Source organism: Brachionichthys hirsutus, chromosome 15, assembly GCF_040956055.1.
Source record: "Brachionichthys hirsutus isolate HB-005 chromosome 15, CSIRO-AGI_Bhir_v1, whole genome shotgun sequence".
In the NCBI taxonomy this organism is placed as follows: Eukaryota; Metazoa; Chordata; class Actinopteri; order Lophiiformes; family Brachionichthyidae; genus Brachionichthys; species Brachionichthys hirsutus.
In genome coordinates, this window is record NC_090911.1 from 2,421,650 (window position 1) to 2,442,097 (window position 20,448).

At 46.3% G+C, this 20,448-nt stretch overlaps 2 protein-coding genes across 5 annotated transcripts; one reads left to right on the top strand and one right to left on the bottom strand.

Annotated features, from left to right (window-relative positions):
• Nucleotides 1-2,003: 2,003 nt before the first annotated feature.
• Nucleotides 2,004-4,023, top strand: tmem70 (transmembrane protein 70). Of its 2 annotated transcripts, none has more exons than XM_068749095.1 (3): nt 2,004-2,238; nt 2,691-2,787; nt 3,199-4,023. In XM_068749095.1, exons 1-3 carry the CDS (start codon nt 2,053-2,055, stop codon nt 3,639-3,641), a joined length of 726 nt encoding a protein of 241 aa, XP_068605196.1. In that variant the 5' UTR covers nt 2,004-2,052; the 3' UTR covers nt 3,642-4,023. The 2 variants fall into 2 exon arrangements, with proteins under 2 accessions (XP_068605196.1, XP_068605197.1); XM_068749096.1 differs by having other exon boundaries at nt 2,697-2,787.
• Nucleotides 4,024-6,648: 2,625 nt separating this feature from the next.
• On the bottom strand, nt 6,649-19,793 carry LOC137904567 (epidermal retinol dehydrogenase 2-like). 3 transcript variants are annotated; one of them, XM_068748763.1, is made up of 7 exons: nt 19,686-19,793; nt 17,787-18,114; nt 17,571-17,702; nt 16,710-16,809; nt 15,213-15,357; nt 13,764-13,889; nt 6,649-6,745 (listed from the first exon to the last, which is right to left on the bottom strand). In XM_068748763.1, the coding sequence occupies exons 2-7, from the start codon at nt 18,105-18,107 to the stop codon at nt 6,649-6,651; spliced, it is 921 nt and encodes a 306-aa protein (XP_068604864.1). In that variant the 5' UTR covers nt 18,108-18,114; nt 19,686-19,793. The 3 variants fall into 3 exon arrangements, with proteins under 3 accessions (XP_068604864.1, XP_068604865.1, XP_068604863.1); XM_068748764.1 differs by lacking the exon at nt 6,649-6,745 and adding an exon at nt 11,522-11,844; XM_068748762.1 differs by lacking the exon at nt 6,649-6,745 and adding an exon at nt 11,522-11,847.
• Nucleotides 19,794-20,448: the final 655 nt, after the last annotated feature.

Sequence of the window (20,448 nt, forward strand, 5' to 3'; positions counted from 1 at the left end):
CAGTATACTTAAAAAAAAGGAACCAAAATAGGAAAATAACACATTTTATTCAGCACATTTGGGTTTGCTAGGGGCAACAAACACTGGCCAATCCACGCTCATCTCTAGCAAGTGTATAAAGGAATGATAAGTCTAATCAGAATTTACTGGCTTCACCTTGCAGGAGGTGATAGTCGGCTGCAGAAACCTTGGAGTTTGCTCTCTCTGCCGGTCTCAAACTCCAGCAATGCTTCCAGACAAAACATGTCTGATTACGCTGACCTCTTTAAATCAGGGTATGTCCACTGTCTTTGTGTGACGACTGCTAGACATGCTGTGTAACAACAGGTCTCATTCATTCCTTGATCTCCATGTCCTTCTCCTACAGGAATGTTAGAGTTTTATATTCTCTCTCTTTACCTCTCTGTCGGTCAATGAAGCAAACGTTCAGGGTTTCAGCGCTGAGGTCCGGCTGGTGTTTCTCGCGGCAGCTCCAGGAGCCGAACAAAGAAAATTCCAAAAGCGACCCTCTAAGAGCTCCGCTGCGCCCCCTCTTACGGGAGGGCACAACTCATAAAGGGTCTATTGTGCAATATGTCTGGTGTGCCCTATGGTGATTTAACATGATCAGTCAATAAATCAATAAAACTGTGTTATGCAGTCCCTTTGTTGTGTAAGGGGGCAGCAGCATATGAGGTTTCTATGTATTTTGGAAATACCCTACAGAAAAATGCAAAGGAGAACAACGTATGTTGTGTGTGTGTGTGTGTGGACTGGTAAATGCTTTCAAAAGGCCTAATGAATCAATACCTGCATATGTGACTATTAAAATACAACAACATTAAAGCGATGTTAAAAAAGAAAAACATTGTAGATGTCTGAAATGTCTTGTAACAGATACAGGCTGTTATAAAAAGCATCAACACAAGTTTGTCCTTCTGTGTATTTCTGTGAGGGTCCGGCAGGCCGGAGGTCATTCGTGTTTTACAAGCAGAAACATGTCTGTGAAGGAGGAACGTCCATCGAACGGAGACAAGGACTTCGTTCAGACCGAGCTTTCATCGTGGGCCTGGTTTGCCTTGTTGCCTGTTTACGGCCCTGAAGCCGTCCATCACGGCTGTCCTCACCACTGTCTCTAAGCCGTCCATCATGGCTGTCCTCACCACTGTCTCTAAGCCGTCCATCATGGCTGTCCTCACCACTGTCTCTAAGCCGTCCATCATGGCTGTCCTCACCACTGTCTCTAAGCCGTCCATCTTGGCTGTCCTCACCACTGTCTCTAAGCCGTCCATCATGGCTGTCCTCACCACTGTCTCTAAGCCGTCCATCACGGCTGTCCTCACCACTGTCTCTAAGCCGTCCATCATGGCTGTCCTCACCACTGTCTCTAAGCCGTCCATCTTGGCTGTCCTCACCACTGTCTCTAAGCCGTCCATCATGGCTGTCCTCACCATTGTCTCTAAGCCGTCCATCATGGCTGTCCTCACCACTGTCTCTAAGCCGTCCATCACGGCTGTCCTCACCACTGTCTCTAAGCCGTCCATCACGGCTGTCCTCACCACTGTCTCTAAGCCGTCCATCTTGGCTGTCCTCACCACTGTCTCTAAGCCGTCCATCACGGCTGTCCTCACCATTGTCTCTAAGCCGTCCATCATGGCTGTCCTCACCACTGTCTCTAAGCCGTCCATCGTGGCTGTCCTCACCACTGTCTTTTGTCTTGTAGACCTTTCCCTTCGTCCTCGCTGACTCTCTCCTATCACAGAGTACACCTGATACTTTCCTCCGCCCGTTCCAGCCTCTCTGCACACGATTCTTCACCTCCTTTCCACATTCTCTCCATCACTCTGCACTGTTCTCCCTGGGACTTTCTCGTTTACACAAATTACACTCTGTGAATAGACTGTTAAAAACAAATTGGATAAGCCTTTTTCCTAAGCTCCCCCATTGCTCCGAGTTGTTTGTAGTGTGGACTCCGGAGCAGCAGGGGGCGGTGTTGCAAGCCGCCACTACAACCCAGGAAGGAGGCGGAGCGGAAGTATTTACATCCTGCGTTGGTGTTTCGCATTTATCAGGATGATTACGCGACTAACTCTGTTTTCGGTTCATCGTCTGCTTAGATTTCGACCCTTTGTTGTTTCTCTGTCGGTCAGTAACGCGCACAATGCGCCCGCGCGTCACAGCGCGTCGTTCACCGGAGCAGTGACGGAGGTCCGGCCACCGTTCGACATCCGAAGGTCGCTGCTCAACGTGAACTACAAGGTATTGTTATTATCGCCGTTCCAACATTGTATTTTTGCAAGGTATAGCTCGGAACGGTGGATAAACATTACTGAGAATGCTTAAAATGAACAGGTGTATTTTTGTTTTGCGCAGTTTAGCTAGCCTAGCGTAGCCTAGCCTAGCCTAGCCTTGGGTGCTCCTGTGCTGCTGCTATCAGCTCTGGACAGAAGCCTCTCGTCCCATTGGACGCGCCTATCGCTTACTGTAAGATGAAAATGATGAAAATGTGTTCCATCATTGCCAAGCTTAAGATAGTTTCATGAATGTCAAACCAAGGTCAGGCAAAGTTAAAGGAAATTAAATTTGGAAGTTGAATCAGTCTTTTCCCTTTTGTGTCCTCCATGCAAATCGAGTGCCGGCTGAATGGAGGGTCTTCCAGACCATCACAACAGATCCGAGCCAGCTCTCCTCACGTGTTGGTCTTTTTCTAGGTGCAGTCTCGACGTCCCTCCATCCGCTGCCTCTCCGTGGTCCACTCTGGGGATGGGAATCTGGTTTACACCGGCAGCATGGGCCGTGCCGTTCTCGGTAAGTTACATTCATCAGTTTATACCTGAATGAATAGCACACGGGCTGCTCTTAAAAAAAAAAAATCTAAAAATTATGTTTCTTATGAGCTAGTAGGTTTTTATACATTAATAATACTGTCAAATACATCACAGGGCCAGGTAGGTTACCCCCCCCCCCATAATGAATTCAATCTTCATGTAAAACATTTATTTTGCATTTACTCAGGTTATCGTCTAATGAAATTGATTTCATGGTCTGTAAGATTTGACAAATAAGCAGTGGAATTAAATCTTACTGTATTTAGTGTTGTTGCATCAAACTGCGCGTATATTGCCGTTTTACTGTGTAGTGAGTACTGCGGCACGTTCTCGCTGATGAAGATGCACACGAGCGCTTCCTGTAACTGTCGTTTGCGTCGTCTCTTGGCAGGGGTGAAGCTGCTCTCCTACAGCAGCAGCGTCGCCAGCCTGCTTCTCGCGCTGCATGTCCTCCTGCACACGGATTTTGGAGCCCACGGCTTTGCTGTTAAGGTTCTGTTTCCTGCCATCGCGGGCTTCTTCACCTTCCTCATTCCTGCCCTGCTACACCTTCTCACCAAGGGCTACGTCCTCCGTCTGTACCACGAGCCGGACAAAGACACCTACACCGCCGTCACGTTGAGTCTCTTCCTCACTGAAAAAAAGACCGTGTTCCACCAGAGTCAAGTCAGGATCCCAGCCGTCAGCAAGATGTTCACCACCTTGTATGCCGACCGCATGGGGCTGCTCGTAAACCCAGACCTGTTCCCCATCCCACAGGACTACAACCACCTGATGGGCTATGACAAGCCCTTCAGTTTCGACACGGACAGCGTTAACAGACCAGATAAATGAAGGACTGACTGAAAGCAGGAGTACGGAGGTGTTGGTAGATGAACGATTCACACCAATCCAAGCTGTGCTTTATGTACATGCAAATAAAATATGTTGTGGTTAATATTCTGTCCTGCGGGTAAATTGTACCTTTGTTATCTTTAGTAAAATCAAATTGGTTCTTTTTTTAAACTTTCCAAACAGCAGATCCCAATTTTACTGTTATTTTCAACTATCCATGATTTCAACATGTAATGGACTAACGAACATTGGCTTGTATATTTGTTAGCAGTAGTACATGTATTACATACTTTCTTTATTGTTGCAGGGGTAGGGTATGACCCAAATAATCTTAAGATTTTCATGGTGATTGAAATCATCCAGATGCAGAATTAAAAGAAATCTTGACCATTATGGAAAAATTACAACATTTTCTCTTCAGACTTCAGTGACCGGACAACAATTACACAACGATGTCACTATCAGAGACCGACGTGAAGTCACGAAGGTGTAGGATCACAACATTCGAAAGTTGTCCTTAACAGGAAACAAGGCTCTCCAATGTGTCGTCAAAACAGCACAGTTCATCTGGTTATTCTGGTCAGCAGCGGGATGAAGATTAGCAGCGCATTAACCTACTGATCAGTCAGTTAGTTACTTCAGCCTGAGGGGCCAATAATGAATATTGGCCAAATTTCCAGTTTCTTTTATGTATTTCTTTTCATTATATGGCGTCAAGTCACAGACGGGGAGAACCCGAAATCACGACAGGCGCAGGGAATCCAGAAACGTAACTTCCATGTTTCCAGCAGACAAATCAGAAGCGGGCAGGTGGTAGACGCGTACCAGGAAACAGAGTTCACAAACCAGGCAGACAAATCCAGAGGAGCAGGCAAACAGACAAAAAGCCAAAACACAAGCAGGGCAGGTAGGCGTGAACGAGAACATTTATGTCCGTCTTTATTAACAAATTAAAACTGTTCATCAGTAAAACCGCACTGACTGACATTCATCATGTTGGCCTTCAGGTTGACTTGTAGCAGATCTCCTCTCTGGAATCGCATCCTCCCTGCTGCTGTGAACGATCAGCTGCACGCCTCCAGATGTGGGGCTCCTACAGATGTGGGGCGCCGGCAGGTGAAGCTCCAGAAGCTGACCTGTCGCATCAACTACGCCGTGGCCTGTAGGGCTGTTTGTCAGTATTTGTGCTTGTTGGACTGAAAGTTCATGACAATCCCCGTGACAACCATGTTCATAAGCAGGTCCAGTTGGTTTGATTCAACACAGAGGTCTACAATGACCTGGATTTTGTTTTTTTATAACGTATCACTGACCAAGAAGATTCACAGGCGATTTCTACGTTGGAGAAAATCCAGTCAGAGCGTAACAATCAATACAATAATTATACAAATTATTTATTCTTTCTGTGCGGCCCGTTAACAAATTAATGACGAGATTAATGTGAATCCAGTTGATAAAGGTTTGTTTTCATGGTTAAGGAATATAAAAATATAGATAAAATAAATGTAGGGCCGTTATTTTTGGTGTAAATCACAATATGGGGGGACTGAGATGCTTGGCGGAGGTCTGTGCTCTCTGTGCTTTTCTAGTTTAATGATTTTGTCTCTCAGTATGATCTTCATGCTCTCTGTTTTACCAGTGACAGAGTCTCGTCCTCCTCCTGTTAGACAAGATGAAGGTGGAGTAGCATCAACTCATTCTCACAAGTTCACCCGCACGAAATGTGCTCCGTATGATTTATTACCTGTTAAATGTTTGAACATGCTCATTCAAATTCAACAAACGTTTCACTCTGAAAGCCGATTTAGTGATTCAATAAAGAAAAAAAAGATAAAACATTGGCGAAAATTCAACAATTTGCAGATTAAAAACACATTCCAACTTTTATATTTGAAAATATATCATGCGTGCATTATAGAACTGTATGGTTGCAATCAGGTGAAATTAAATATGTAAAAATACATTGGAAATACTTGAAGTGTCGCTCTTTTGAAATGTTTTGAACTGCGTGGGGGGGGGGGGGGGGGGGGTGTCGTCGACTTGGTTGTACGTCGGCCCACGTTAAATTACCCTGAGTGTATCACGCCGCATCAGAGACACTTTCCTCTTGGTGGACATCGTGAGTGACACCGTGTAAACAGACTAAACACAACAGACGAGTGCGGTCGTCAAGTCGAACAGTCACGAGTCGCAAAGGTCGTAAGTTGACGACCCCCCTGAACAATCTGGTGACCGGCTCACTAACATAAACCCCCTGATCTAAACCATGGTCACACAGCAGGGCTTTAAAGACACAAATACAATGTGCTTTCCTCACCAACACGTACAATGGAGGACGACCTCCACCGCCGGAAGAAATGAGCGACCAGCGTGTAAACGTTTCATCAAGAAGAGCAACGCCACAATCGCCTGGACTTGTTTAAGGAGGGTTGAAGGCATCTCACCGTCTTCAGTTCTGAAAGACTGGCCGAGGGTCCAGATGCGGAAACAACAAAGTTTTGTCTTTTGGGTGGACCAGCATCTGTCTCGGTGCGTTAAACACGCTGAGACAGAATGGAAGAGGCGTCTTGGATGAGAGGTGAACCGTCTTCAATAAAACTTGAACAAGCCCAGTTGATTCTTCGTTGTTGTTTTTTGACCACACAAAATGCTGATCAACAGGGACGAACTCGTTTAGCGACGGTGTCTTTGGGACGCGACGCCGTCGCTAAGCAACGCCCACCTGTATGCTAAAGTACAATCATTAATCTATCGTAGGTAGCGTGAGGATATCATTCTCCATTCATTTGACAATTATAAATAAGATCACATTTTCACTTCATTAGATCGATTAACTAATACTTATAATGGATTATACAGTATATGATAGCTTGAAAGGATGGACCGATCAATATTAGTGTTTAGGTATTGCTACTGTAATTCACTAAAGATCGACATGTTTTACATAACCGCTGGAGACGAGGGCCGTTTCAGATCCTCTTGGCTTGTTGATCTCCTTTTCCTTCAGTCACTCCGGCTTTCTGGAACGTCCCTTGAACTTGTCCATGAGGTTGAAGGCTCCCAGATACTGCCCGAGCAAAATGCCCTCCTTCATGGGGAGGATGCTGTGAAAGAGACAAACAACAAACCATCAGGTGCCCAGGAAGTGCTGGCAATATGTTGCCTTATATTTATCAGACAAATGAAGGCACCTAATTTAGGTTCAACCTAGAATGTCATCCATCGATATCCGTGTAGACGAGACGATTTCAATATGCCGAGTGAAGAAAGCTCCTGCCCCGGTGGAGAAAGCGCATATGGGCCACTTGTATCCACACTCGAGTTTGTTCGGTCACTAGATCCCAGAGATCATGACTGCAGGTTAAAGCAGGAATTGAGCACTTCCCTTTCTGGCTCAGCTGCTTCACCACAACAGGCCGGTTCAAACGTCCACTAGCTGCAGACGCTGCCCCTGATCTGTTTGTTAGTCTCACTCCATTTGTGAAAAAGACTGATTATTGATAATCGGCCTGGCGTGGACAATGTTGACCGTCTCGGAGCCCCGCCCCGCTCTGATCAGCAACGCTCCTCGTGTTGCGTCGTCGTGAATCACTTTCCTGTGTTTCCATTTCCACTGACAGACGACTGACGGAAGCGTCCTTTAAGCTATTCACAGAATTTATAAGTGCAAATGCTTGATGAACTGCAGGATGATGATCTGCAGTTATTTCCTCGGTCTATTGCCGACCGTAGCGTCCGTCCCCCGGTCTGTCAGAATGCAGCCGTCCATAAATCCGGCGTCCTCTACGTTGGACACAACACAGCTGCGACTGATTCCACTTGGAGCTCCTGACGGCAACATTTCATGCTTCATAAGCTTTATGTATCAGATGATTGTGCTCTTTGTCATCAACCTGTTGTCTCCATTAATCTGATTGCGTCTGATCTGCTGTGGTGACGCAGCCTGAGACGTGCAGCGAGCAGCCAGCTGATTATACGACGTCTCCGCCGGCCCGGTGGACGAGAGCCACGAGAATCTTTGAACATTCGGACTTCAGCCTTTGAGACTTGCATCTTAAACGAGTCTAACCATTAGATTCAACCTTCTTCCAGAAAATATATTTCAAAAAACAGAGATATTGAACAATCAATAGAGATGTTATTTTTAAATAGATTCAATATTCAAGATACTTTATTGTCATTATGCGAACATAATACAATCGTGTGAAGGCCCACGGCTTAAGGCACTCATCGGAACATAACGAAAAACAAAAAATACAAAATCTCTTCTAAAGCAACAATATATATGCACAGAGCGAATGAGAATCGGCAAACAATAGTGCAACTCAGCAACAGCAGCACAGCAGAGCAGGCACAAAGCGTCCCGGATCGCTACAAGGGAACGACTGCTTTCACAGCTCTGGGGAAGAAGCTCTTCCCGAGCCTTGCAGTGCTGCTTCTTATTGTCCTGAACCGCTTCCCTGATGGGAGCGGGACAAACAGTTTGTGGCCCGGGTGGGTGGGGTCTGTGGTGATGCGTCTGTTTACACCTCCAGAGTCCAGAGGAGGGCCAGAGTCCAAATCAGGCAGACGCTGACCCACAATTCCCTGAGCTGTCCTCACCACCAGGGATAGGTCCTTCCTGTCCTGCGCCGTGCAGCTGCCGTACCACACGGTCGCACTGAGACACAGGATGCTCTCTATCGTGGCCCGGTAAAAGTTTGCAAGCAGCACAGAGGAGAGTCCAGCCCGCTTCAGCTTCCTGAGGAAGAAGAGCCGTTGCTGGGCCTTCTTCACCAGGTGTCTGGTGTTGAGTGTCCAGGAGAGGTCAGAGGAGATGTGGATGCCCAGGAATTTAATGTTCTTCACACGCTCCACTGCTTCCCCTCGTATGCACAGGGGGGCGTGTTCAGTCTTCCTGGACCTCCTGCAGTCCACTATGACCTCCTTGGTCTTGCTGGTGTTCAGAACAAGGCTGTTCCTCGAGCACCACAGCATCAGGTTCTGGACCTCCGCTCTGTAGCGGGTCTCATCGTTGTTGGAGATGTGACCCACCACAGTGGTGTCGTCCGCAAATATGCATTCAATGCATTTTGTTTTGCGGTTATAACCAACCTCAGAAATGATTTTTGTACGAGAAGTGAAGGAATCCCTTTCTAGTTACAGTTCGGTCCACGAATATTTGGACAGAGACAAAGTTTGTCTAATTTTGCTTCCATTGGTACCACAATGAAGTGCAGACTTTCACTTTTAATTCAGTGGGATGAACAAATATATGAAACAAAAACGTGAGGACGTAAAGCTTTTTATCTTTAAACACAATCTCTTCATTTCAGATGCTCAAAAGTTAACCGGATAAATCAAACAAAAATGAAATATCATCCAACAATCTCCGTGTAGATGAGACGATTTCAATATGCCGAGTGTCTCAGCTCCTGCCCCGGAGGAGAAAGCTCGTTCGGGCCACTTGTACCCACGCTCGTTTGTTCGGTCAGAAACGGTGCCGATTTGATGTCCGTTTGGTTGAAAACCCTTCGTTGGCAAAGACTGCCTGAAGTCCTGAACCCATCGCCATCACTGGGGTCTGAAGTTTAGTATTTAACAGTTGACATGGTTTGTCTCTGAACACCTCAGAATAAATCCAGCTTCTTCTGTCCGGTGTCGCATCATCAATAAACGCCAGCGCCACTGCTCGCCATGCACGCTGTAGGAGCCAAATGCAATTGGTGGAATGCGTCTACGTTGTGCACTGTGGCCATAAGGTGTATATCAGGCAGGGCCAATTAGGCGGTGCCCAGGTGCCGACCAGGAAGGGCACAGATTTTGACCGCTCTTGCGAGACTGTTTTACCCAGATGCTCGAGTTTTGAGTGTAATTTTGTTGTATTTTGTACTAAATGACCATTTTTACCTGCTTGAACCGCTTCTGGACTCTCCCTTTTGTGGACACGGCGCGGAAAAAACAAGACGTAGCCGCTGGAGTGCGCCTAACCGAGAACTACCGGCAACACTACAACAGCCCAGCATTGGGCTGGCTATTATACACGCTAAGACGCCGCCATGTTTCACAGATGATCCGCTCTGGATCATGAGCTTTGCCATATCCTCTCCAGAGTTCTCTCCTTGCCATAATTCCACTCGAAGTTGAGCTCGGTTTCATCTGTCCAAAGAATGTTCTCCCAGATCTGTGCCGACTTAAAGCAGAGTCCAGCCTAGCCATTCTACTCCAGGCTTGTGATTGGCTTGCGCTGTGCAGTGAACCTTCTGTTTACCGTCTTTGTTAGATGGACTATGAGACGCCGACCTCCCGGAGGGGCTTTTAACTTGGATCGCCATTTTATTCCACCACTGTCTTCCGTGGACATCCAGGTATTTCTGCGTTCGCCATCGCTTTGTCTTTCATTCTCAGGATCGTACCGAACTGGAAATATTGCCACTCCTAATATTGTAGCACATTGCCCCCCTGTTTTTGCAGTTTAACATTTGTGCTACCCTTCAAAAAAAGACAAAAATGTCCACCTGCCATTTTTTTTTTCCCATTCATTTGTAAATGTCACCATTTGTACTCACTCTAAATCTTTCAGGCGACTCCTATGGAGCTACACTAAAGCACTTTTGAAACAGATTTCTGGATTTTAACATCCTCTCGGGCCATTTCGAACACATCCGTGTGCTGAAGGGTTATGGAAAAGAAAAATGCAAGTTCACCACCTCACCAAAAATCAACTCCCATGAGGAGGGCGGTTGCCTGAGGGAACTTTGAATTCCTGAAATGCACAAGAATGTCCAGGAGCAACACGAACGGGTTGAGGGACGTCTTGTTTCACCTGCAAGGAGAGGTCCTCTGAGCTTCCCAGCAAAATCTCCGAGGGAACGTCTACACAAGCCCATTTAACACTCTCGAGTTAAAGCTTTACGGCCATGGTCATCGGTTCTGTTTGCACCAATAAAGGTTCTAGCAGTATAGAAACCTGAACAGCACCAACCAAACCGTTGACATGCTCACCGAGCTCCTAAAACGTGCTAAATTGCTTAACCCGAAGACAGATGCGCCTCCACCGCCAGCATTTAACTATTAGATCATATATTAGAGCCAGAAGAAAACGATCAGACAAGTTGCATCTTTACCAGGATGAACTTGGGTTACCTCCTTTTAAATTTGCCCAAATCATATCACGAATATTTAAATTAAAGTTTACTCTTCTACTTCATTTAGATAAAGTGGAAAAAACTGCAGAGGATCAGGAATGTGCGAAAAACAGAAGGCGATCTCAGTCTGGCAAACAAATCCACTAATGAGAACTCCGCATTTAGTTAGCGCTAAACTAAGGCCCATTAATCGATGCGAACATCGCTCTATTGTAAACGTGACAAGTCTTTACACTTTAACGGCACTTCCATATTTCAAATAATACACTCTGGGGGATTTCACTCAACATTTTTTTTGTATTTCATAAATTTCATTAATGACTTCAAAATTGAAAGCAGAGACCAATCTGGGAGGAAATAGATTGGATATTATTGTTCCCTCTGGCCAGAGTGCCGGTTATCCGCACCAATCACGCATTTCCTGCTGATCTTTGACGCGACGTTAACTTGACCCGAGACCTAAAGTCATAATTACTTAGACCAGTGCCTTATAAATCGCCGCGTTTTCTAATCTGGGTCGGAGGCAGCTTCCCGCTCTTGTTTTACACCAAAGTTATTTTTGCTTTTTTTGGTAGCAAACACTCGTTTTCTAGAACAGAAGATGGTTAAAAGCAGCGATGGCCTGAGCGACGGTAGCTCACGGCCCACCGCCACAGGGGGGAGCCGGACGTTCTGCAGGCAGCTTTCAGAACAGAGACGAAAGGGGCGGTGCAACTAAACACAGGAAACAAGATTTGCTTGAGCATTTCATATAATTTCATACAGATTTCAATGTACAACGAAAAACTGGGTCGACCGGGTCTCGTTTCATTTGACGTCTGGCGGCCAACAACTGTCACACTGTTTAACCACAATATGCAAAACGTGACCTAGTTCACAGCCATATTCACCAGTAGCCATATAATGGACGAGCTGCACGTCCAACACAGGACTCATATCAGTCGCTCATGTTTCTCCAGTTCTTTTAGGCACACACACGCAGAGTTGTGCTCGTGCTCGGTTACTCTCGCACTCTACTTTGCCTCGTCAATCCCAGGTAGCAGAGGAGGGTGAAGTTCAGCTTCCACTGGAGAACGCTGCTGAGGATGATGAGGAAGAGAGAATTAAATAAATAGAGACATTCTGAGCATCCAACCTTCACGCCGCCTCAGTTTCACTCCGAACACTCACCACCTGGTAAATTTATTCCCCTACAGAGAATGCAGATTCTAACTGTTATAAACGAGATCCTATAGGAAGTCGCTGCTAATAAGTCTCATTTTGTACTGGTGTAAACTGATACATGTGAGAATGGCTATTCATTAAAAAATAAAAACTTTAGAATTTGTGTCTAAATGGCTTGGCATTATATAGCGCAAGCCAAAGTTAAATTGTAAAAGCGATGGCCTACTTCAATAAAGGTCAAATGAAATCAGGCGGTGGGAAGGCAAGGCAGCATTCTAACAAAAAGGCTCCGGAGCAGAAGAATAGTGAGCACAGCTGCCATCATAAAGGATCAATTTACAGCCCGTTTGTGGTCCTGCTTTATATGGAGAGCGTTCAGTAGGTCACAGAGAACCATTAATATACCCTTCCAAAGAGAGAGACAAGATAACACTTCCACTCTTCATCCATAGAGTTTTTTTCCCCCCACAGATCAAGACAGACTCAGATCTGGTCCTTTCCAAGTGGTGAATAGGTAGAAGTGATCTGCAGTGAGAGCAGGAAGAGGAGACTTTAGAAAAGAGGGGATGAAGGTACAGAACAGAGTACATGTGTGTAAATGAGAAGGTCCCAGGAGGGACGGTGAAGTTACAAGGAATAGATGTAAAGAAGGTAGAGGACTTCAGGTACCTCGGGTCAACGGTGCAGAGTGATGGAGAGAATGCAGAAAGGAAGAGAAGAATCAGTGAAGGTTAGACGTTTTGGAGACAAGGTCAGGGTGGACAGACCGATGCTTTGGACATGTCCAGAGGAGAGACAGGGAATACATGGGTAGAAGGATGCTGAGAAAGTAACACGTTTAGAAGATACCCCAGAGCAAACGGCCCGTCCACTAAAGACCCATCCAGGGTGTCCTCCAAGCAAAGGAAGAGACGTACAAGAGCAGACCCATCCAGACCGGAGACAATAGAGAAAGGCATGGCTGGTTGACCCAAGACCAGACCACGAACAAAAAAGAGCCAGCCAACATCCGACAGGATCCGACATGATCCACCCCTTCAGGCTGAAGAAGCCAACGGCCTGGGGTGCCCCCCCCCCAGCAGCACAAAGGCCCGCGCTGCTGCCAACAGGCACTGAAGAGCAGATCATTTGAATCCACAATACAAGCTCACGCTTTACCCGTTTTGGAGCAAATGACAGTCAAGGTAACGCCCAAAGAGAGACAGAGCAGGAAAAGAGACTTTGCGCTGAATGTATTGCAAGATTTCATTTGTTAAATTATTTTATCAATGTATTAATTGGGCAGTATTTTATTTATACATGTTAATGTGTAGAAATTACTTTTATTAGTGATAGACCAAATGAGACGAGGTGTCGGAAGGATCCTCGCCGTCAGATAATGGGACTCGCCAGCACACCCAGGACACCATGTGACAAGTTCCATTTACCCTTACTGCCGATTCTGAATTCAATACATAAACTCTGATTTCGTCTGTGGCAACATTCACCACATTGCATTTCTTCCAACAGCCATTCCTGCTGGAACTGCGTTACGGAACCGATGGATTTGTGCGGATCATTTTAGTGGACTTTAAATCCTCCATTTTCTCAGCATCTTTGCTGCAACAGTTCGCTAGTTCCCCATGTACCGTGAATCCTTGCTAGTTCACGACATCAAAGCAGCCACTGCTTTAAACCGTCTCGGACCTGCAACTGAGACCCTTCGGCAACAGAAACCGAAGAGTTTGAACTGAACCCTCCATTTTGAGGTTTTCCAGTAGACGGGGCAGGTTGGCAGACTGCATGCGATGCAACCTCGGTGCAGTCATGTGGAGTAAGGAAACGGACTCACTTCTTGAGCGCGGCGATGAGGTACATGCTCCTGGGCATCAGCAGGTAGACCTGGTCGGTGAGCACTGCATGAATGATCTTCTTGGACGCGTAGCTCGGACTCAGGGTCGGCAACAGTCTCGGCCACCTGATGAACGGAATTACTACGGTTTACAGAACATTTTACTTGCATCACACATGTACTACTTCTGAAGACCTGGAGGTCCAGATGTGAGGAGTCGAAGAAGACAGGCCAGACGTTTTGTCCCGGAGCCCGAGGGGCTGTTAGACGGAAACCAGCCGACGCAAATAGACAGACGTGGATGACGGATATGAAAAGCCAACCTGAGGTCAGTGCAGTGTACCGAAAATAATGTGCACGTTGAGTTCGCATGTACATGGTTTAAAAGAAAACACGTCCTCAAATCTACCAGCATTACCACAATGTAGGATTTGGTGCCGTTTAAAACATAATTGCCAATAGAGCTTAATGTTCTTGAAATTAATTACCAGTTAGTTAATTAACTAACTGCTAGTTATTTTAATGAGGCCCAAGTCTTCATGGTGGATCATTCTGGCTCTCAGCCTTGGAAAAGATTCTCCCCGCTACTGGTGAAAGTGACACTGTCCAGTTCTAAAAACACAATCAGCAACAAAAATTCTTTAAGGCCGCCAGGTGTACTGGTCAGATTTGATGTTTGCCATAAATAAATAAAATTTTATGGAGGTGCAAATCACGAAATGTGTTGAAACTGATCAAACAGCTGCTAAATATAATGAGCGCTTTAATGAGTGGTGGAAAGGAACGACGCAGCAATGCAATCAGCCGCCGACTTCACGCGTGGAGCATCTAACGGCAATCTGCTAGACGGTGTGGTCGGAATGGCCGTTTAACAGTCTTTATTTGTGACCGTTGTCCTCTAACAGTAGTTTGTGGTGACAGATTAGACGCATCAAAATGAATCTGTTCAAAAGACGCCACCGGAGGAAGCAAGGGAATCTGTGCTGGAGCTAAACTTCTCCTACAGGTTGTTTTATCACACACACTAAGGTCCGTTGGTGGCCCATCAGTGGAAATGACCCGTTTATTTTCTGAAGGGCAGCCGTCATATCACCGATTCTTCAGCCACCAGAACTAATCGCATCACACCGCTCAATAATGATGCATCCTTCATGAAGTTAATAGCCCCTGGATCGCTCCGATGGCTTCAAACGAGGCGCTACCATCACCTCCAGTTTAAATGAACCCGTCATCAACCTCTTCATGGCATCTCACCGTCCACCTGCTTGTAGTCGGTCAAACATGATAAATACATACGTTAAATTCTGTTCATTTTTATGCCGTCCGTCCTCTTCAATTAAAGATGGGGCTCGACGGTTCGCAAAGCGTCATATTCGGTCTTATACATTTCAATCCGCATCGTTCACCACCCAGGAGTGGACGCTCCCTCGAGTCAAACAAAAGGCTTACTTAGTTTGGCATCCATCAAACATTCCAGTGTTGATGAAATATGGACACACAATCGTGGTCTTGATGCCGTCTTTCCCGGTTGCCAGCAGCTCCAGACCCACAGACTCTGCAAAGCCCACTGCCGCAAACTTACTGGCGCAGTAGTCTGGAAGATCACAGAAAAACATACAGGGTCACACGCACACACTCAGGTCATGTGACCATCAAGGTGTGCAGGACGTCTGTGGAACAGTGACGACATTTCTGCACCCGTTTAGATCTTTAGATTCATTTAACATCTTGGTGAATAATAAATGAAGCAAATGTAGCTCAGTAATATTAATTTTACATTTGGAGCATAGCATTGAATGCGAGCGTTTTAATTTGACCGCTGATCTTTCAGATTGTACTTCAAGGCCGTTTTCTTTTCATGCGAATGCTTTCTGAGCCCGTCTTTGCCAGACAGACGCGCCCTTGACTGGGCGTTCTGAGCTGAGGGAGGGGAGCCCGGGTTGTAACGACGAACCCTCAAGGCCGGAGGTTATCAAGCCGGAAAATATTGGCCAATGGTGCATCGTTAACTCTGATGAACCTCAACTTGTTTTTATAGTAAAATTAGATTCGTTTCAGGGTGAGGGTGTGACTAAGTAAATAAATGTTTTTAGGCAATACGTTCACCCTGTTACACTTGTATGTTTACATAAACAATTTGGTGAAAAGTATTAAAATTCAATATCCTGACCGACAAATATAATGTTCTTGTAGTTTAATAAGCCATCCTTCAGACGATATGAAAAATCCTTGCAAGGCTTAACACTTTTAAAAAGAAAGTCACAATGCTGAACCGGCACCGCATTGTAGGAACGACCCTTTGGCCAGTTTAACATCTCAATGGAGTTTGTTGAGCTCATTCATTTGTAAATCTGAATAATGTCAGCGCCTCACCAGAAACAAACCGCACATCACCGAGTACTAGTTTAAAGCGACTGAAGAAAGGATCTGACAGCCAATTACGAGAAGCCTTCATTCTAACAGCGTCTTCAGAACAGCCGAGCCTTGTAGTTCATGGACGTTCCCCTTTGGCCATCGACTTCCTGACTGAGCCTTCGCCGTGCTCTTGTGCAAGGTTAGCGGTGTTCGTATCCAATGTAAATAAAGCGTCTCACCGAGTGTCCCAGAGACTCAAACCGCTTCGAAACTCTTCCCAGAACGACGGTTACAAGATTCTCCACCTCCGACTACGAGAGCATTCAATGCTTCTGAAAACGGCCTTTCTGCGTGAGGTGCTCGAACGCAACCAGCTCTGATTCCATCTAGTAGAGCAGCAACCAAATACTACAGTCTACATTTCAATAGGAGGTTCTGTACACCACGCCTTCGCGCCACCTGCTGGCAGCCAGTGCACGTTTCCAGCCGTGTTCCCAGTCCCTTTGCTAATCAGAGATTCAGCCGCAGACCCGAGCCCGTTCTAAGCGTGTGCCATCAGTGCACTTCACATGCACCTTTTCCATAGCTCACCTGCCAATCCGTTGACACCGATGAGTCCAGCGGAGCTGGCGATGCTGACGAGATGGCCGTGATTGTTGGCAATCATGGCAGGAAGGAAGGCCTTGTAGGTCTGAGAGGACAAGTGCAGAAAACCGGTCGTGAAATAAACAGGAAGGGGTTCGATGGTAAACTTCACAAGTGTAATTGTGGATCATTTTAACCACAGAAGCTCATCAGTAATCAACGGTCTATGTCAAGTTGCTATGCAGAGAGTTCCTCGTATAGAACCTCTCATCTGATTAGGCCAGGCACGGGCAGACTACGGCCCGGGGGCCATATGCGGCCCCTTGGGCTTTTTAATCCAGCCTGCTGAACTTGTCCACATTGTATCATAAAATGTTATTATCATTAAACCCGATTCATTTGACCTATTTATTGTCGTTATACGTTTTACATGGCAAACACAACGAAATTCCATTTTCCCCCTGTAACGTTACCTGTAAAAGGCCAAATCCTTTCATGTTATGACTTTCACATGTCATTTACATTAGTTCACACAAATTTTAGAACCCATTGTGGCCCCGCGAGTCAAAACGTTTGCCCACCCCTGGATTAGGCCGTCAAAGGCAGTTCAAAAGGGTTTGATTCAGTCAGTTTAAGATCAAGAATAAACCTAAAGCTCATTTAAAGCTGCCGTTTGACGAATATTTAGCTCAACTAATCTACTCAGAAACAGAATTACTGCAAACCAGGCACATCGAGATAGCATCACTACGCTGCCAAACCCGACTCAGAGGCCACGTCGTGTCGCATGAAGGGTCCACTCCAGGACGAAGGCGGGGCCCTCAGAGAGACAAGCAGACGCCTGTAGCACGTCTTCAGCCGACTCACCCAGAAGTGAGCCATCGTGTTGACCTCCATCGTCTTCTCAATGAGGGAATCCGGAGTATCCATGAACTTCCTTCCAGTCACGATCCCAGCGTTGTTCACCAGAATGCTAACATCACCCACCTCGCGCTTCACCTGCAGGAAACAAATCAGCGCGGCCGTCACTGGCAGAAGTCGCACCTCGTGGGCCACCAGATTTAAACCGTTCAGACACCTCACCTGGTCCGCGACTCGGTAAACCTCATTCCTGTCGCTGCAGTCGCACAGGTAGCAGTGGATTCTGCTGGCGCCGCACGGCTTCGCCAACCTCGCCGTCTCCCTCATCCCGTCCTGGTTAACGTCCCACAGCACCAACACGGCGTCCAGAACGGCGAACTCCTGAGCCATGAGGCGGCCGATCCCACTTCCTGCTCCCGTTATCAGCACCACCTCGCCGGCTACGTTCTTCTTCTTCTTGGGCAGAAACAAGTGCACGAAAGCCTCCACGTTGTACCAGACGGACAGAAGGAGCACTCGGATGGTTTCCAGGAAGAAGTTCATGGTGGATCTAAAGGAGGACAGCAATGAGAATCCAGGGTGAACTCAGGGAACGGAGTCCGGATGGACAATCACGTCTCCGACTAGCCGCAGCAGGACATCCCTCTGCCCGTCTGACAGAAGCCGACAGCTTTTCAGTCATTTTTAACCAATTTAGCGTGATAAGTTGACTTGAACTCATCCTCACAAGGCTTCTGTGAGGAGCAGGTCTCGTCAGGTCAAGCTCAACCTACAGGTTATACGGACATTTACACTTCTAGTTTGACGGTTGCCTCTTTGCAGCAAGTTCTGCCCACTTCCGCACAGCCTTCCTCTTTCATTTCTCTGGAGGTTTGCTTCTTTAAGCCAGCGGACAATATGCAGGGAGCAGCACAGGTCGGGGGCGTGGCTAATTGCAAAGATAAGATCAGTAATTCTCATTTTAGTTACTTCAACTGAGAGACTGAATGAAAATAAATCAGGAAATCACATTGTATGATAAAAAAAAAAAAAACTTCTATACAATGGTTCAGAATATAAACATACCGTTCAAGATCATGTGTGCCCAACGAGAGATCTTGCGTCGGGCCCCGGGTCAATGGAGATCAGCGATTTTGTATTCATTACATTTTCTAATAATTGTTCTGTAGACGGGCTCATCGCAGCCTCGTGCGGGCGAACAACGGTCCCCTTGGTCCCACCCATAGTGGAGGCCCGAGTCTGACCGTTTGAGGGTGTGGACAGGTGTCTCTGTTCAGGTAACGAGTTCAATCAGGCCCCAATAATACAGCCGACGAGTGGCGGATAGAAGAGCCCGTTTAAGCAGGAATGTCTTATTGTCTACTTATTCCACACAAGAACTCACAACCTCCCCACATTTTATCTCAGTTGAGGTTCGGTGACTATTACAGGCCTCATCCTTCTGCGTAGGATAACGTGCACAATCGGTGGCTGCCAAATACTTTTTTGCCCAACTGATGAAAAACTTCTTAGAATACCTGCAAACACCTGTTGGTTGACCTTACAGCATCTACATGCATACCACCTCAACACAAATAAGACAGGAATACATATTTGCATATTGCTAGTATCTGTACTCTTATTCTACACAACATCTCAACCTACAGGACAGAGAGCTGCTTCATCGGCCCCTTTGGTGACTAACCACAGACTGCCAAACGCTAAGACACACACGTGTATCCACCATTGTGTCCAAACATTCATTTTGCCGTTTTATGCACCAAACAAATTTATTCCACAAGAATAAAAAAAAAGGCACAACTTTAAAACGTTATGATGTTCACACATCAACCGAACTGGAGCCTCAAGTCTGCAGAAGTTTGAGACACAAATATAAAAACTGCTAAACTCAACAAAGTAAACCCCTCCGGATACTTGTATGGCTTCAGCGCCAGTACTTCGTGTGGAGTTCAGGCCGAGCCCCCCCCGGAACCGCGGGGACGGTTCTTTACGTAACTTGTTTGCAGCGAACGAGACCTTTGCTCGGTGCAGTTCAAACACGCACCTCCCCGCCCCGACCGACAGCGGCACCGATAAGACCACGGGAGTGCGCGTTTCAAGTGCGCGTCCAGCAAGGCTTACCCGACGGCTCGTGAGGGTTCCGGTTCTGGTTCCGGTTCTGGCTCTGTAGCGGTTCTGTGCTGCCGCTCGTCGTTTCTGTAGCCTAAGGAGAAGGAAAAACAGGATGTCCCGACTGCACATGGGAGGCAATGTTTTAACTGCGCGGCGGGTCACATGACAAGTAATCAACCAATCCCAGTTCCGCGGCCCACCCGTGACGCGGTGCACTGTGGGACTTGGAGTGTCTGCTAAAGATCACAATTTCAGATGTGCGCTCGTGCGTAATTACGCACAGCTGATAGGTCTTCCAGCGAGAATCAGACGCATGAAAAATTAGAGGGAACATTGGTCTGGTTTCAATAAGATTAGTGTTTGAAACGGTTTTTAATAAAAATATGTGTTTAAATTACACATATACTGTCTGGAAGAAAATATATACGCATTTTATTTTTTTAAATGTTGATGATTTTTGTCCCGTTTGACATTAATAACACACTTTGTTGGCTCATCTGGGATGAAAAAACAACAACTAATTTAAACAAATTTCGCAGCAGCATTTTTATCGCCATTGCCAAACAGTTTTAAAGTGATCCAGCCTTGATCAATCATATTTTAATATTAAATATTAAAGCTGTATATGATGCGAGCATTCAACACCATCCAACTATTCACCACCTTCAAGTCACCCTCCAAACGATGAAACCTGCCTCTATTGGGTTGCTTCGAACTCACCCAACAGTGTGTTCATTAATTTTGTGAAAGAGAACAAACGCAGTATCAGATT